The sequence below is a fragment of the Heptranchias perlo genome, chromosome 3 (assembly GCF_035084215.1).
Source record: "Heptranchias perlo isolate sHepPer1 chromosome 3, sHepPer1.hap1, whole genome shotgun sequence".
NCBI classification, from domain to species: domain Eukaryota; kingdom Metazoa; phylum Chordata; class Chondrichthyes; order Hexanchiformes; family Hexanchidae; genus Heptranchias; species Heptranchias perlo.
Window position 1 is genome coordinate 123764087 of NC_090327.1, and position 18636 is coordinate 123782722.

At 42.3% G+C, this 18636-nt stretch overlaps 1 protein-coding gene across 2 annotated transcripts in view; it reads right to left on the reverse strand.

The window, feature by feature from the left end:
* The window catches only part of znf516 (zinc finger protein 516), a 189912-nt gene that overhangs the window by 9989 nt on the left and 161287 nt on the right, over positions 1 to 18636 (reverse strand). Inside the window, exon 5 of one of the 2 annotated variants that reach the window (XM_067981936.1) lies at positions 8053 to 8088. The exons of the other annotated variant lie outside the window; for it this stretch is intronic. Within the exon in view, the coding sequence (XP_067838037.1) occupies positions 8053 to 8088 (36 nt within the window). The remainder of the gene's footprint in view (positions 1 to 8052; positions 8089 to 18636) is intronic. 2 annotated transcript variants of the gene reach the window in all.

The following is an 18636-nucleotide window of genomic DNA, read 5'->3' on the forward strand; positions in this document are numbered from 1 at the left end:
GCCTGAGGCCTGAGCCAAATTTGGAAGCAGCGAGCTGCGGGTGCTAGGCGGGCACGACGATGCAGCTCGCCAGTCAGTGCCCAGCAAGCGGCCCACAGTATTTTCTGTGGAGCCAGGAGGAGTACTCCCGTTTCTTCAGGCTCCACAAAATATGTAACTTTTTGAGACAGTTTTGTGGCCGTTTTTGGAGCGGCCTCCAGCAGTCCCTTTAAGGATAACTGGTTTAGGATCTTCATTTGCCGAGTAAAGCAGCCATACACCTGCTTCAGGCGGCTGGGCTGCTTGTCCATTTACAGGCCTGGAATCAGATGGGCTTTGGGTGTCAATGGTGGGGGGGTGGGGGGAGGGCAAGGTGCCCCCACCTCCCCCCGTTATCAACTCCTGGCTGCCCATTTTCTCAGGTGCAAAACGGATGGTCAGGAGTTGAATTTTTCCCCCAGTAAGAGCCACAATAGTGAGCTTATAACCTCCTGCCCCCAACCCACCCGTTTTTCAAGGTTAAATTTGAGCCCAAAGAGTCTGCAAAGGGATATAGACAGGTTAAGTGAGTGGGCAAGAAAGTGGCAGATGGAGTATAATGTGGAGAAATGTGAGGTTATTCACTTTGGTAGGAAGAATAGAAAAACAGAATATTTTTTAAATGGTGAGAAACTATTAAATGTTAGTGTTGAGAGAGACTTGGGTGTCCTTGTACAAGAAACACAAAAAGTTAGTATGCAGGTACAGCAAGCAATTAGGAAGGCAAATGGCATGTTGGCCTTTATTGCAAGGGAGTTGGAGTCTTACAACAGTTGTACAGGTCTTTGGTGAGACCTCACCTGGAGTACTGTGTACAGTTTTGGTCTCCTTGCCTTACAGGTGGTACAACAAAGACTACCATTGGTGGAAAATGGGAAAACTAGTGCAGAAGACAGAGTAGCCTTCTTATTAATTTATTTATGAAAGGCAGGTTCAAAAAAGAAAAAAACACTTCAGCAGGGTTACACTGGGACGGGACGGGGGGATGGGGGACAGGGCAGAGGGAATTAACATTGATTTCAGTGTTCTGGGCTAAGCAGCAGGAAAAGTAGCCAGAGTCCCTCCTCCTTACTACCATCAAATGATCCCTGCTGGAAAGTGTTTGTATAGATGTCAGTTGAGAACAGGTTTGGGCTCAACTTGCTAAAATCAAACAGCCTGCCAACCTTACTTTCTGGGATTACCTGTGAAGGAACGTCACTTGGAGTAAGGTACTACAGTGCGGTTACCAACCGTAGAACCCTACTCCTGCAAGAGCCAGCTCCGTCGGAGAGAACATTGGGAAAAAACAGGAAATATTATTACTAATTAGCGATTTCACTCCACAAAAGCTGGATGAATTCTTTTAAAGGAGTTTAAGGGGTAAGTTTTCTGTGTTTGTGCCTCCAGACTTTGAAAATGTAGGTGTTATTCTGAAGCTTTTTAAAATTAATCCATGGATTCCAATGGCTGACCTCCCACCTTGCATCCTCCGTAAACTTGAGCTCATCCAAAACTCTGCTGCTCGTATCCTAACTCACACCAAGTCACCCATCACCCCTTGTGCTCGCTGACTTACATTGGCTCCCAGTCCGGCAACGCCTCGATATTAAAATTCTCATCCTTGTTTTCCAATCCCTCCATGGCCTCACCCTCCCTATCTCTGTAACCTCCTCCAGCCCTACAACCCTCCGAGATCTCTGTGCTCCTCCAATTCTGGCCTCCTGAGCATCCCCGATTTTCATCGCTCCGATATTGGCGGCTGAGACTTCAGTTGCCTAGGCCCTAAGCTCTGGAATTCCCTCCCTAAACCTCTCCACTTCTCTCTCCTTTCAGATGCTCTTTAAAGCCTAATTCTTTGACCGAGCTTTTGATCACCAGTCCTAAAATCTCCTTATGTGGCTTGGAGTCAAATTTTGACAAATAATCGTACCTGTGGAGCACCTTGGACGTTTTATTATATTAAAAGTGTCATATAAATGCGAGTTTTGTTCTTCATACTAACTCATGTAAAAACTGCTTATTATTGTGTGCCAGTCACATTTTCTGTCATTGGTGCCAGCCTTGGCTCATTGGTAACACTTTTACCTCTGAGCCAGAAGGTCGTGGGTTCAAGCCCCATTCCAGAGACTTGAGCACGTAATCCAGGCTGACACACTCAGTAGAACTGAGGGAGTGCTGTGCTATCGGAGATGCCATCTTTTGGATGAGCTGTTAAAGTGAGGCCCCTCTTTGCTCTCTCAGATGGTTGTAACATCCCAGGGCACTTTTAGAAGAACAGTTTGGAAGTTCTCCTGGTGACCTGGCCAATATTTATCCCTCAATCAACATCACTAAAACAGATTATCTGGTCATTACCTCATTGCTGTTTGTGGGATCTTGCTGTGCGCAAATTGGCAGCCACGTTTCCTACATTACAACTGTGAGTACATTTCAAAGAACTTCATTGGCTGTAAAGCGCTTAGGGACGTCCTGAGGTCATTAAAAGCGCGATATAAATGCGAGTCCTTTCCTTTCCTTATATACTGTATAAACTTATCCGTATCAGCTACACAGCTGGTCCTGAAAGATGTACTGACTTTTTTTTTGATTAGTCTCCCTTTTCTGACGTTTGCCATACTCAACAATCCAGCCAATATCAAGGCAACACACAATCTGGCAGAGTCTAAATCTTGAGTGTCAGCTCAGGTTGGGATTTAAACCCCAAGTCTCCTAGTATATAAAGCACAATCACTAGCTGCCGAGACACTTCACATTTCATCAATCAGAGAGCTGGTCAACGACATTATGAGATGAAAGCAGAAGTCAGATAAGGGAAGGAAAATTCTCCAAATGACTTGTCAATATCACAGATGGTTGTGCTTCCTATCATAAGAATGACTATGGACCAAAAAAAAGTCAATGAAGAACACAAATAGAAAGATTTGCAATTGACAGATTAATAGATGGAACTCAGGCAGGCGGAGAATGTAGCTATTTCAGAATGCAGGTCACTAATGTAGCTTGACTCAATCACTCACGAGATGATCAACTTTAAATATCCAGTATTGAAAGTTTACATTGATCCTGAAGCACTAGAATTCAATCAGCTAATACAGAACCATTTTCACAAGTTGTTCCATATTCTAATCTAATCAACAATTACCTAAAAGAAAGTAGGACAGGGATTTGCAATATGCCATCGCACCCTTGAACTTTTTTCCTGTAGCGCTATGATGAATTTTTTTTGCTGCTACAGGGCTAAGACGTTAGATAGGATCCGGAAAAGACCATCTCAGTGCACCTGGTCAGCCCCCAGAGTTGAGAAACAGGATACAGAGTTCACTTGTCGCTTTCTTATGCAGCACCACTGCTTTTCTATGCCCAGTTATGAAGTCATCATTTCCCTCTGGATCATTCTGATGTCTGCGTGTTTTACCCTGAGAGCACAATGGGGAAGTACTATCAGCTTCAACACCAAGCAATTTTCCCCTTCCTTTCTTGGTGGAACTTGCGTTTATGGCAGGTTTATGACCCACTGAGATCAGCCCGACGCTCTAATGATGTAAAACAGCTTTAAAAGGCATAAAAACACAAAGCATAGGCTTAAAAAAATGAGGCGGAAATCGCAGTTTTTCAAGCCAAGCAATATTTGTGCTGTTGGGCCCATGGGATAATTTTCCTCAAGTATTAATAATTGATTTATAATATCTTATGAAAGCCTTTTTTTGCTACGAGCAGTTTGACGAAACGTTGCTCTAACATGCAAGGGTGATCCCATAATCCTCTTTCCCCGCCACAAGCAAGGAAAGGAAATGCAAATACCCAACGGCGATGGTGCTGAGGACCACTGCCATGCCACCTGATTAGAAAGCAGTCATAGCTCTTGTGCAGGGATTTTAACAAAGCTGTTCATATTTTCATTTTTGGCTCTAGACAGCAGACACACAACAGATACTTAGGTGGGAATTATGAGTGCTGTAATTTAATTGGGGCAGGCCGTGTGATGGTTACAAATATAACAACTTGCACTTATATGGCAGAAAAAGACTGCAGTAAAGTCTTTGATGACAAAGATAGGCTTTTTTACAAAGATGGAAAAAGGTACAGGTAAAACAAATTTCTAAATACAACGCGGGCCACCACTAAAGTGCAAAGTTAAAAAAAAAAAATCACCTTTAAAGCTCAATTATCCAAACAACAACCTAGTTTTAAGGAGACAACTGGAGCAGGCCAGACCAGCAGATCAAACACCTATGGGTGAGGTGAACGTTGGGGTTGCAGCTTGGGCAAACGTTGTAAATTTTGGCCTTTGAATATCTGAATAATTATTCCAAAGAAAATGAGGCTTGTACTTGCTGGTGTAGCTTCCATCAGCTCACCAATAGTGTCAGAGGCAAAACCTGGCCTGCTACCAACTGAGTGTGTAAAAGGAGGCACAGTATGACTACTGCATGGGTCTTGCCTGATAGTGAGCCCCATAATATCAGAGCTGTAATTCTAGATGCTCTGAGGGTAATTTGTTAGTTGAACATACATAGAATTACATAGAATTTACAGCACAGAAACAGGCCACTCTGGTCTCTGCCAGTGTTTATGCTCCACACCAGCCTCCTCCCCACCACTTCTTCATCTAACCCTATCAGCATATCCTTCTATTCCTTTCTCCCTCATGTACTTATCTAGCTTCCCCTTAAATGTATCTATGCTATTCGCCTCAACTACTCCTTGTGGCAGTGAGTTCCACATTTTAACCACTCTCTGGGTAAAGAGGTTTCTCCTGAATCCCCTATTGGATTTATTAGCGACTATCTTATATTTATGACCCCTGGTTTTGGGGGAATCCAACATCTTCTCTATGTCTACCCTGTCAAACCCTTTCATAATTTTAAAGACCTCTATCAGGTCACCCCTCAGCCTTCTCTTTTCTATGATGTGGAGATGCTGGTGATGGACCAAGGAGGTCACTCACCTGACGAAGGAGGTAAGCTCCGAAAGCTTGTGATTTTCAAATAAAACTGTTGGACTATAACCTGGTGTTGTAAGATTCCTTAAATTTCTCTTTTCTAGAGGAAAGAGCCCCAGCCTGTTAAATCTTTCCTGATAGTTATAACCTCTCAGTTCTGGTGTCATCCTTTTAAATCTTTTTTGCACCTTCTCTAGTGCCTCTAAGCCTTTTTGTAATATGGAGACCAGAACTGTGCACAATACTTCAAGTGTGGTCTAACCAAGGTTCCATACAAATTTAACAAAACTTCCTTGCTTTTCAATTCTATTCCTGTAGAAATGAACCCCAGTGCTTTGATTGAATTTTTTATGACCTTGTTAACTTTTAATGATTTGTGACTGTGTATCCCTAGCTCCCTCTACCCCATTTAGACTCTTATTTTCCAAGGAGTATGTGGCCTTCTTATTCCTCCTACCAAAATGCATCACCTCACACTTATCTATATTGAAATTCATTTGCCAACGTTTTTTATTTGCAGAACAGTGGCTTTGTTCAGAAGTGGCTGCAACTACACCTGAATGTATTAATGGATGATTGTGAATCGGTTAGCAAATGGTGAGCCTGCATTCTATTTATCCTGTCATGGATACAATGTACAGCTAGCGACATTGAGCAATGGGGTATACATTTGTATGTAGGGGTGCGGTCTTTTTTATTTTTACTTGAAGTATACTAAGAGTGGAAGTTGGTGTTATTATTACGGAATGAAAGTATCCACTAAGTATTGCACCAGATTTGTGTTTCTCTGCTGAAATAATTGAATGAGAGACTACTAAAATAGGATACTTTATTGCCTAGGGGGAAAGTATATCTTCTATCTTCACAAAGAATTTCTCGCTCTTCGATTCAGCTTGGGTTCATGCCAATGTCATGGAGGATCCTGTGTCACACTCCCCCTCCCCCCCGCCAAGATCTTTGAAGTTGATAAAATACAACTGTTAACGTTTCACGGTTTTAAAAAAAAACAATTTCTGTCGCAGCAGAAGCTAAAAATAGACTATCTATACGTGCAATCATTTTTGTAAGAAAATTAAAATAGATTTTCTATTAGGTTGTAGAGTAACAGGAGCAAATTCAGAATTGAATCTGGCCGTTTCTAATTGAAGCTCTGTGTGCAACACATAAAGGCCCATCTATACATCACATATCCAAGTCTTTGCAGTTACAGTACTTTCTGCATTCCTGAATTTAAAATTTTTAAATCACATTTAGATCAGAACAAGAAACACATATCACAGTGAAAACTGAACACTTTCCAGTCGTAAAATAGCTTTAAATTAAAAAGAAAAGGACTAAAGGCACTAAAATCATAAATATTAAAAAGAATGAGGAAGTTAATTTACTCCCAACTGCATATAACAAATGGCAGTATCCCCATTGGGTAAATCGTACATTCAACATAAGGATTATTTTAAAGTGAAGAAAAGTGAAAATTCTTCCTTTGTTAAAATCTGAATTTCCTGCAGTAAATCTGTAAATGTGTTTTTACATTTTTTTGCACAGCTAAATCACTCACAGCAGGCAGATATACAATTCCAGAGGGAACAATTTATCATAAAGTTCAATTTAGCCAAAGGTTTGCGACTACCAGTATCCTGAAATTAATATACAATAAGGGACACTTTTTCCAAAGTTTTTAAGAGTGTAAATAATTAAATGACTATTATTGCAGTGCCTTCGATGCACTTTGCCTTTGCATGTCTGCTAGTATGGGAATGTTACATTGTTGTTGGAGTGGTGGTAGTTAAATAGAATACCTGACTGCAACTTGGACACATTACTAGAAGCTTATATAAACGTCAAGGCTAACAGCAGTGAACTAAAGTTCAATTAAAGAAAAACTTGCATTTATATAGCGCCTCTCATGACCTCAGGACGTCCCAAAGCGCTTTACAGCCAATGAAGTAATTTTAAAGTGTAGTCACTGTTGTAACGTAAGGAAACATGGCAGCCAATTTGCACACAGCAAGCTCCCGCAAACAGCAATGTGATAATGACCATGTCCTCTGTTTTAACGATGTTGGTTGAGGGATAAATATTAGCCAGGACACCGGGTTGAACTCCCCTGCTCTTCTTTGAAATAGTGCCCTGGTATCTTTTACATCTGCCTAAGAGGGCAGATGGGGCATCAGTTTAACGTCTCATCCAAAAGACAGCACCTCCAACAATGCAGCATTCCCTCAGTATTGCATTGGGAATGTTGGCCTATATTTTGTGCTCAAGGCTCTGGAGTAGGGCTTGAACCCACAAACCTCCTAATCTCAGCAGCAAGAGTGCTACCAACTGAGCCACGGCTGACACAAGCAGCAGGTAACAATCCATGAAAGGTCACTAGTTCTGTGCACTTTGCTCCAGGTTTTAAGTCTTGAGGTCTACTGCACTGAGGATAAATAATGCCATGATAAGCCGACAACATCATCTATAGTGTAATGAGCTGAGCTGTTTTGTCATCTGTCTATAGCCGATTGATTAGAACTGACATCTCAGTGAGTGATTATAAAAGTGTAAAATAAGAGAAACAATCCATAACTGATGAATGACAACATCAATCCAAATTTTTAAAAATTTTTTACATCGATCAGGCAATTATGATGCTAACAAGGCAGCTGCAATTCCCAGGAATCCCCCTCCCTTAGTTATTTTTGATGCTCATAGAATTTGGTAACGATCTTGTGGAATCATTGGTGAACTATTTTTCACACGGAGAGATGGATTGACAAATGGACCTTATTGCCTCTCAAGTCCCCTTTCTCATACTGAGGGGGCGGGGGGGGGGGGGGGGAGGAAAAGTAAATGGTGTAAAACATAGGGAATTCTATAGTCCCCTAGTTAGTCAGCCAGAATCGGTTTTGCCCATAACTAGCTAGCATTCTGTGCTACCCGTCGTAATTTACTACTTTGAAGGGATGCGTTCTGATTCAAATCTGAACACGTTTTGGATGATGGTAGGTGGAAACTTGGTTACGTTTGTAGCTGCATGTTTTCTTGCAGGCTGTGTGAAAAATAGAATATAAACGATTCCAGCTCAAAAGGTATGTGCACTAATATTCATAGGATGGAACACTTGCCTGTAACCATTTGAGGACCGCAGAAGGATTTTTGCACTGAAATAGGAAATACAACAAGGGTTAAAATGCTTTCGTTTGTTCAGAGAATGTTGCAAGTTCTACGTTCTACAGTATTACATATTTCTCGAATTCTGCTTTATAAATGCTCACTACAGAAAATCATTTTAATAGATGTGCTGTAATACAGGGTTATTTTTGCAAGTTAACAGGTTTCATATTAAAAGGGTGTCCAGATTGTCATTTAAGGTAAAAATCCCAAACTAGTGCAATCCTTTGTTAAAACTATTGAAGACATATTTATACATTTGCGCTTTGAAATTATGTCGTGGGATAGTGCTATATGAATATTTATTAGATTTATCTAAAATTCAATGGTACTGAAAATATTAATCCATTTAACCCCTCTACTAAAGCACTGGAGAGGAATTTCAGATGAAAATGTTAAGAGTTTGTCAGCTATTATCCGACAGCATCATTTCAAGGCCTTGTCTTTTTTAATTCATTTTATATACGATTTTCTTAAAATTAATTTTCCTGTCATTTAGAGCCCATTGGTGCTTTGTAAGCAGTCACTGGTAAGTAAGTTAAAAACCTGGGGCAATCCGCTTTTTTCTAATCTCTGTAGGGAATGGCTGGCCTCTGCCTGGACGGGCACCGGTATCACTAGGGGCACATCTTGGGGAGGCTGCAAGGTGCGGCAGAGGCTACCTCTGAGGGTAGGGGTTCCCCTCAGAAATTGGCCCACTTTATAAAGAACAGGTGTACAACGTTGTAACACATTGCACCTAGAGGAAATCATCCCCCCCCCCCAACATTAGCAGGGACGTGGGAACAGGTCAGCTATCTGCCTCGGTGCTGGGGATGGTGCACAGCATGGGGTGAAAAAAATGGCATTAATCTGCAACACAATCCAAAATATTGAGAGCTGGAATTTCTACGGGGGTCCCCCCGATCTCTGGCAGTCATTTCGGCGGAAACCCTGGATAGACGGGGCTGGGGTTTCTGCCGAACTTACGCCAAATTTACTCCAAGAGATCGTCAGAACCCCACGGAAATCCCAGGCACGTATACCTGTGTAGGATTAATACTGCTTTCAAGGATTAGTCAATTATAAGACACATGCTTCCAAATGAAAAAGACATATTTAATATTTTTATGCAGTTAGCAAAACTGTTGAAAGGAAGATTAGAAACCAATACAATCATTTTTGATATGTTATCTACATCTTAATTTGATTGACCTTAGCTTAGTTTCCTTAAAACCGTAACTCCGTAAACTTAATTCTAAACCTTGCAACTGGACCTGAATCTAACTTTGATCCTTGTCTTGCTGCATATTAAATCACTATGATTTGCCATCGACTAGAAGGCCTTGGCTCAAATCCCAGTCTCGATTGGTATTTGCATACTGGTTTCCACGAATGGTATCTTGCCCATTATAGAGCTGACTCATCCGGCACGGCAAATGTGAGGACGTTAGGTGCCTTGCCGGTGGGAGGGGAGGGAAATCCTCAGGGATCCCACCTCGAGTTGCCCTTCAACACAAGTTGCCCTCAGAGCAGGTGGATGGCATAGAGATACAGCAAGTAGTTTGGCCCTCTCATCAGGAGCACAGAATCTGAGGCACAGGGCAGTGCGGAGGGGACAAAACAAGGATAAAATATACTTCTTGCAATTTTGAGATATTTTTGTCAGTGCATTAAAGGTGTTCTCCTAAAGAAATGACAACTCATTCCTTGCAAAATGATGGTGGTTGGGAGACAAAGAGGATCAGATACGAAAACACTCACAATTTAATTTTGCAGCCACCTTGAGAAGTTCTAGAGAAAAGGACAGGACAAACAATCTGGTGCTGCTACAGAGAAAAGCTTCTCTGAAGAAGAAAAAATGAAAGCAAGACTAATATAAAACACAGCAGGACACACAAAGCAAGTGCGGAAACCTTTATAAATCTCTCGACTACTAACTAATAAAGTAATAAGCAGATCATGTACTTGAGAATTTTGTTTGTAATTTATATTGTGTATCCTCTATGTCATTCTGCTCTCCAGCTTTGAAATGTGTTGTAAATGCCTCCAGCTTTTGATTAAATCAGCTGGGGGTACACAACTTTGCAATAACGGTGCATGAATGCATCAAGAATGCAGGGGAACAAAATGGCTTTAATCAATCATTAGCGATTCAGGATTTTTTTCCTATTCTAAATGCTAACTGGAGACATCAGTCTTTTACGATTATATTTGCCTAACTCAGTGCAAAGAAAGAAAAAACCCAGAGCAGTGACTTCATTACTTAATTCACTCTGATAGCATGGTGCGATTTTCTGATTGAAAGGAATTTGACTTTTCTGATATAACATATCATAGAATCATAAAGCACAGAAGGAGGCCATTCGGCCCATCATGCCTGTGCCGGCTCTTTGAAAGAGCTATCCAATTAGTCCCACTCCCCTGCTCTTTCCCCAAAGGCCTGCAAATTTTCTCCCCTTCAAGTATTTATCTAATTCCCTTTTGAAAGTTACTATTGAATCTGCTTCCACCACCCTTTCGGGCAGTACATTCCAGATCATAACAACTCACCGGGTCAAAAAAAATTCTCCTTGCTTTTTTGCTAATTACCATAAATTTGTGTCATCGGGTTAATGACCCTCCTGCCAGTGGAAACAGTTTCTCCCTGTCTACTCTAACAAAACCCCTCATAATTTTGAACACCTCTATTAAATCTCTCCTTAACCTTCTCTGCTCTAAAGAGTACAACCCCAGCTTCTCCAGTCTCTCCACATAACTGATGTCCCTCATCCCTGGTACCATTCTAGTAAATCTCCTCTGCATCCTCTCCAAAGCCTTGACATCCTTCCTAAAGTGTGGTGCCCAGAATTGGACACAATACTCCAGCTGGGGCCTAACCAGTGATTTATAAAGGAACTTCCTTATCGTCAATGAAGATCATGCCATAGAAACAAGTTTGTTGTTGATAATTAGTAACTGACGACTTGTTGCTGAAGTTTACCCAATAATATCAGCTGTTACCTCAGTTATTTCATCAAACAAAAATGACCACAGCAGATTAGAGAGACGACATGTACTAAAACGTCACAACTGTATGCGCGCTGATCCTTCTCCGGACTACCCCGGTACAGTGTATCCCGGTAAGTCAGGTGATAATGTAATAAAGTCTCCCCACCCCCCCCCCCCCAACTCGGGCTAACTCATTTTACTTCACTTCTGTTCATTTCACTACAGGGAATTGCAGTTTGTTGCAGGCAATTACACAATGTAGTATTTCAGTGACTGTCGTGAAAGTGGCAAAATAGCAAGGAATAAATACATTGAGTAAAAAGCATCTGTTCCTCTGATTTGATGCCGGATAGTGAGGACGAAGGTATAAGAAGGGCCATTAACACTGGAGGCAATCTTTTCAAGCTCATTTTGGATATAAAAGTGAAGGAGTTACTATAAAGGTGTAGGTGGTAGTATAATTTTGTTGCCTTTTTCTCACAGTATGTGACAAATAAGATCCTAGAAGATGAATGCCAAATCACCTACTTTAGTTGTGCCTTCTTTATTCTTCAAATGAATTTTCATCTGCTGCTGAAACTCTCATCCATGCCTTTCTTACCTTTAGATTCGACGATTCCAATGATCTCATGGCCGGCCTCCCACCTTGCATCCTCCGTAAACCTCAGCTCATCCAAAGCTCTGCTGCCCGTATCCTATACCGCACCATGTCCCGTTCACCCATCAGCCCCTGTGCTTGCTGACCTACACTGGCTCCCGGTCCAGCAACGCCTCGATTTTAAAATTCTCATCCTTGTATTCAAATCCCTCCATGGCCTCGCCCTCTCCCTATCTCTGTGACCTCCTCCAGCCCTACAACCCTCCGAGATCTCTGCGCTCCTCCAATTCTGGCCTCTTGTGCATCCCTGATTTCCATCGCTCCAGCACTGGCGGCCGTGCCTTCAGCTGCCTAGGCCATAAGCTCTGGAATTCCCTCCCTAAACCTCTCTGCCTCTCCCGTCTCCTTTAAGTCGCTCCTTAAAACCTACCTCTTTGACCAAGCTTTTGGTCACCTGTCCCAATATCTCCTTATGTAGCTCAGTTTCAAATTTTGTCTGTTAACTCTCCTGTGAAGTGCTTAGGGACGTTTTGCTACTTAAAAGGAGCAAAATAAATGCAAGTTGTTCTTGTTCAAATGATAGGCATTCTCATGGAGGCGTGTAGCCTAGCTTGACACATTCTAGAGAAAGCATGTGTTGAGTGTGCATGTAAAAATGTTACGATGACACTGCAGATAGCCAGTGTTGCACATGGTGTCCTACTCCCACTTTGTATAATGTCCAAGGCCCTTTTTCATTGCAGCCAGTTTGTTCTGACATGAACGTAAATTGAAAATTAACGAACCACTTAACATTAACCCACAAAGCCATTCACCTGCAGGGCCGACACGGATGGATAGATGGAATCAAGGTGTATGGACAATGTACATCACTTGAAGAGCAAGGAAAATCTTACCAGGGAAGCAATCTTTCTTTATTTTGAAGAAGAAGAGCAGAAATATAATACAGATTTAGGAGGGAAGCCCCTGCCTAGGAACCATAACACTCTGTTGGCGAGACAAATCTGCCAAAAAATGTTTTTATGTTTGCTAACCAATACAACTATTGGTTCCGCACCCATGAGGACGGCCTCAACCGGGATCTTGGGTTCATGTCACGCTACACGTTACCCCACCAGCGAACAAATGTTATCTGTTTTTAATATAATGGGTCATTTGCTGGCTCTCTCTGCCTTCCGGATGTTTCTGCCTCTCTCTGTGTTTTTTTTTTCTCTGTTTTTTTTCCCTGTTTGTTTTTTTGTTGAATGTGTATTCGGGGGTTCTGCAGATGACACCTCTCTGTCTGAACACGGTGATTGCCTTGGCAACGGGCAGTTGCAGGGGCAGTCTGTAAACACCATGTATTATTCAATATGTATAAATGCGTAGGCTTCAAGGAGATCTTGAAACATTTACCTGAGGAAGGAGAAAATCTCCGAAAGCTTGTGAATTTAAAATAAAATTGCTGGACTATAACTTGGTGTTGTAAAATTGTTTACAATTGTCAACCCCAGTCCATCACCGGCATCTCCACATCAATACAACTAAAGGCAACAATAACACTAAGAAATTTAAACTGACATGTTTGAAGAGCCTGGAACAATAGGTATATTAATTTATGAAGAATTACATGAGAAGTTCCCAAATGACTACCTGTAAATGATTTCTAAATCAGTGTGCGTAAAACGGGACACCAATGAGTGATCTCCTAACATTCCAAACACAAACGAGCTTCTGCAGCAAGAGCCTTAACGGAGATAGTTGTGGAAACAGTGCCAAGGAGATATTGGAGGTAACTCCAGAATATGCAGGACATAACTTGAGATGGCCACTGAACACAAGTTTTCCATTTTTCATTATAAGCTCTATTTGCAACCTATCCGACAATGTCTCGATTTTAAAATTCTCATCCTCGTTTTCAAATCCCGCCATATCCTCGCCCCTCCCTGTCTCTGTAACCTCCACCAGACCTACAATCCTCCAAGATCTCTGGGCTCCTCCAATTCTGGCCTTTTGAACATCCCCGATTTTCATTGCTCCACCATTGGCAGCCGTGCCTTCAGCTGCCTAGGCCCTAAGCTCTGGAATTCCCTCCCTAAACCTCTCTGCCTCTCTCTCCTCCATTGATGGTCCAACCTCTTTGACCAAGCTTTTGGTCACCAGCTCTATTATCTCCTTATGTGACTTGGTGTCAAATTTTGTTTGATAATCGCTCCTGTGCCCTTGGGATGTTCTACTATGTTAAAGCCGTTATATAAATACAAGTTGTTGTTATTAGTGGATGCCCTATGTGACTTTATCTAAGTATCAACCGCTGGGGCAGTGGTGGAAGCGGCATGGCACTTGCTTCGAGAAGGAGGTCATACAAAGTCATACTGGAGCCAGTACAGCACAGAATGGACCTCCTGCTTCCCCCAATGACGGTCAGGTCAGGCAAAGGGTGGGTCTGAGGGCTTGGCAGGAGGTGGATGATCAAGTTAATGCGAGCAGAGGACCTCGAATCAGTGCTGGAAAATGTTCAATGACTTCACAAGGAGAGGCAAGATGGTAGACTGCACAGTGGAACACAGTTATGCAGTGTACCAACTATTGCGACCATGAAATGTTCCTTCCTACCTTCAGTATTTGTCTAGCTTCCAATGGTTGCCCACTATGTACTTCACTGCACCTCATTTTCCCTGCTCCTTCAGTAGCAGCCTGAATGGTAGAACCCCATGCTAACTCTTTTGTGACGTATGTTTCTGTCATCCCACCACCTGCAGATAGCATGCTGGTGCATGGGTTTGGGTGCATGTGATGTCACCAGTGTTAACTACTAAACGCATGCATCTACTTATGTAGGTGAAGAGAGTGTTTAACAAGAGGGAGAGGATGAGAATGGGAAGGTCTGGCTAAGTTGCATCCTGGGTTTGTGTGAATTGCAGTTATATAGTGGCCATTCCAAAGCTGAAGCTGTACTAGACTACCTTCTTTAGATAGTTCTATACCATTTCTTAAAATGCATGTTCAGTGACTTGACGTCCAAGTTAAAGCGCACATTTTGCATCAATGCCAAATCAAGACGCTTTGTATCAACACAGAATACGCACTATAACTGGCATATTATTTAACTTCTTTTCTTACTAGGAGGACATGACACAGTGCAACTTAGTGATGTAGGAAGATGTTGACGAGCCAATCATACAATCACACAGCACAGAAGGAGGTCATTCAGCCCATCGTGCCTGTGCTGGCTTTTTGAAAGAGCTCTCCAATTAGTCCCACTCCCCTGCTCTTTCCCCAAAGTCCTGCAAATTTTTCCACTTCAAGTATTTATCCAATTCCCTTTTGAAAGTTACTACTGAATCTGCTTCCACCGCCCTTTCAGGCCCTGCATTCCAGATCACAACAATGCACAGTGTAAAAGAATTTCTCCTCATCTCGCCTCTGGTTCTTTTGCCAATTACCTTGAATCTGTGTCCTCTGGTTACCGACCCTCCCGCCAGTGGAAACAGTTTCTCCCTATCTACTCTATTTACTTGAATGATATTTTCTTTAATGTTATCATCTCAGAGGCCCTGCAAAAAGTTCCCATGTGCACTGTAACCATTATAAACTTGCACAGCTTATAGACATGACTTCAGAGAGTGAAGGGGTACTGAACCATTACTTTGTAAAAAAAAAGGAAGACGTAAAATACTTGCATTACTACAAATAAACGTCCATTCCACTAGGGGAATCTAATCTTTCCTTTCAACTACTTTGAAATTTAAATATTTAGGGATTTGCCAAAGACACATTTTGAACCTATCAACAGAACTTCCTGACAAAGTGGTTTGCAGGCAGGAAAAACTTGACAACTTTTATGAGTGATCTGATATTTCGACAGTGACACACCTGCCAATACAATGAACTATGGTTTTATACATGTCGTAAATTTGGACAATTGACACGTGCTGGGACCAAGTATAGTGCATAGTGGGATTTCCAGAGATAATTTATGAATTCTCTTTCTGAAAGTTAACAAGTTAAATCAAATGCTCAGTCAGAGAAAATAAACCCATCCAGTTCAAAACTAGAAGAGAAGTTTCAAAAATTGTTGCAATAAAGTGCACAGATAGTGGATACCCTTCAGTGAATTGCAAGTCACTAATCCAATCAAAACATCATAGACTGCAAAAAAAGCAAAATACTGCAGATGCTGGAAATCTGAAATAAATTATACTTGACCTATTTACATGTACACTTGACCTTGGTTACTGTTTGAAGTGAGTATCTTTTTTAGTGTTTATAGTTCTTCCCATGAGTTGCCACAAGGTGAGCTTTGCATGTAAAGAATACACGAAACAAAAACACCATAGGATTCCAACAAAAATAGAGCTAGGATCGCCACATGAGCACAATGTCTCTCCAGCAGGGAGCTGAACTTAGAACCAAAGAATCATAGAAAAGATACAGCACAGAAGGGGGCCATTCAGCCCATCGTGTCCGCGTCAGCTCGAAGAACAAAAGAACAACCAGGTGCCCATTCTAATCCCACCTTCCAGCACCCGGTCCATAGCCCTGCAACTTACAGCACTTTAGGTGCAGGTCCAGGTACTTTTTAAAAGAGTTGAGGGTCCTTGCCTCTACTACCAATTCGGGCAGCGAATTCCATACACCCACCACCCTCTGGGTAAAAATGTTTTTCCTCATGTCCCCTCTAATCCTTCCGCCAATCAGCTTAAATCTATGTCCTCTAGTTCTTGAACTCTCCGCTAGGGGAAACAGGTACTTCCTGTCTACTCTATCTGGGCCCCTCATAATTTTGTACACCTCAATCAAGTCTCCCCTCAGCCTCCTCTGCTCCAAGGAAAACAACCCCAGCCTATCCAATCTCTCCTCGTAGCTGCAATTTTCAAGCCCTGGCAACATTCTTGTAAATCTTCTCTGCATTCTCTCCAGAGCAATTACATCCTTCCTGTAATGTGGTGACCAGAACTGCACACAATACTCCAGCTGTGGCCTTACCAGCATTTTATACAGTTCCATCATTACATCCCTGCTTTTGTATTCTATACCTTGGCTAATAATAGAGAGCATTCCGTATGCCTCCTTCGCAACCTTATCTACCTGTACTGCCACCTTCAGGGACCTGTGCACATGCACTCCAAGGTCTCTCACTTCCTCCATCTCTCTCAATATATTCCCGTTTACTGTGTATTCCCTTTTACTGTTTGCCCTCCCTAAGTGCATTACCTCACACTTCTCCGGGTTGAACTCCATTTGCCACTTTTCCGCCCACTCCACCAACCCATTGATATCTTCTTGGAGTCTACAGCTATCCTCTTCACTATCAACTACACGACCAATTTTTGTGTCGTCTGCAAATCTGCACCACTAAGGTCAGCTCATTCAAATAATGAGCACGCGCTGTGAGTGTAAGGGAGAGTTGTGAATGAAAGAAGCAGAGAATGTGGACAGCAGCAGCTTTTAAAGTGCTGCTGCCCCATGTAAATATTGATGTTACTGTGGCTGTGTGGACCAGGTAGGAATGGGAAAGTGGTCAGAACTAGCCCTCTTCAATGGCAATGTGTTGTATGTCATGCTGGAAATGCTGCAACAGAGGATGGTAGCCATACTTGAGGCACAGATGAACCCTCCTGTGTGAGTCAATGTGTAATAGCAATGCGGGAGGAAATGGATAGAGTAAATGTTGTCTTCTATGTTCATAAATTGTAGGAGCAGATGAGGAAGAAATTCTCAGGTTTGAGGAAAAGTGCGAAAGTAAGGTTGCCCACATTTAAATTAAGTCTACGCCTATAATATGCATTGCCCAAGCTCTGTGTTCCAAACATGGTGCAGCATCAGTAATGGGGCATGGGAAGCACTGGCATAACTCCTCTCATCTTCACACCAAAGCTCCTCTGTAATGCTTCAGCTCAAACTCTGTGGATGACATGACAGATGCTTCTAATGTGCCACATAACCGCTCCATTTTGCACCACCAAGTCAAAATGTCACCTAAAACTTCCAGCTGTGTTAGCACCCTCACTGAGAGAACAATGTACTGCTGTTCACTTAATGGTAGCTTAAGGAATGACTACAGCCCTCGACTAGCAACAGCATTGAAAGAGATGACCATTGCCATTCTTAGTACTGTGACAGTATTTCCCATCTATAGTGATGTTTTGCTTTAATGTAGCAGTGGTCAATTCCTTAGCTAATTTACTGGTCATCATTCATGAAGAAAAATAATGACATGTAACATAGGACTTGAGTTATGAGCGCTGTGATGTAGGAGCTCAACAAATGCATATTTTGCCATTTTGGATAGCGAGTTGTAGAAGTATTCACTATTGCAGATATTTAAAACCACACACCTTTTAGTATTGAATAACTCCTGTGTTCTCTGGCTGGCCTCCCGTCTTTCACCCTCCATAAACTTCAGCTCATCCAAAACTTTGCTGCCTGCATCCTAACCCGCACCAAGTCCTGCTCACCCATCACCCCTGTGCTCGCTGACCTACTTTGGCTCTCGTTCCTCCAGCACCTCGATTTTAAGATTCTCATCCTCATGTTCAAATCCATCAATGCCTCGCCCCTCCCTACCTCTGTAACCTCCTCCAGCCCTACAACCCCTCCAGGAACTCTGTATTCCTCCAACTCTGGCCTCTAGTACACCCCTACTCCCTTCACCCCACCATTGGCAGCCGTGCCTTCAGCTGCCTAGACCCTAAGCTCTGGAATTCCCTCCCTAAACCTCTCCGCCTCTCCACCTCTCTCTCCTCCTTTAAGACCCTCCTTAAAACCTACCTCTTTGACCAAGCTTTTGGTCACCCATCCTAATATATCCTTATGTGGCTTGGTGTCAAATTTTGTCTGATAACGCAGCTGTGAAGTGCCTTGGGATGTTTTATTACATTAAAGGTGCTATATAAATGCTGCTGTAGATAAACCTACAAGGGGCATTCAAAATACAGTTGGATGCTAGGCTTGGAGAGATAGGGTACTAGAGGGATGCGGTTTGATG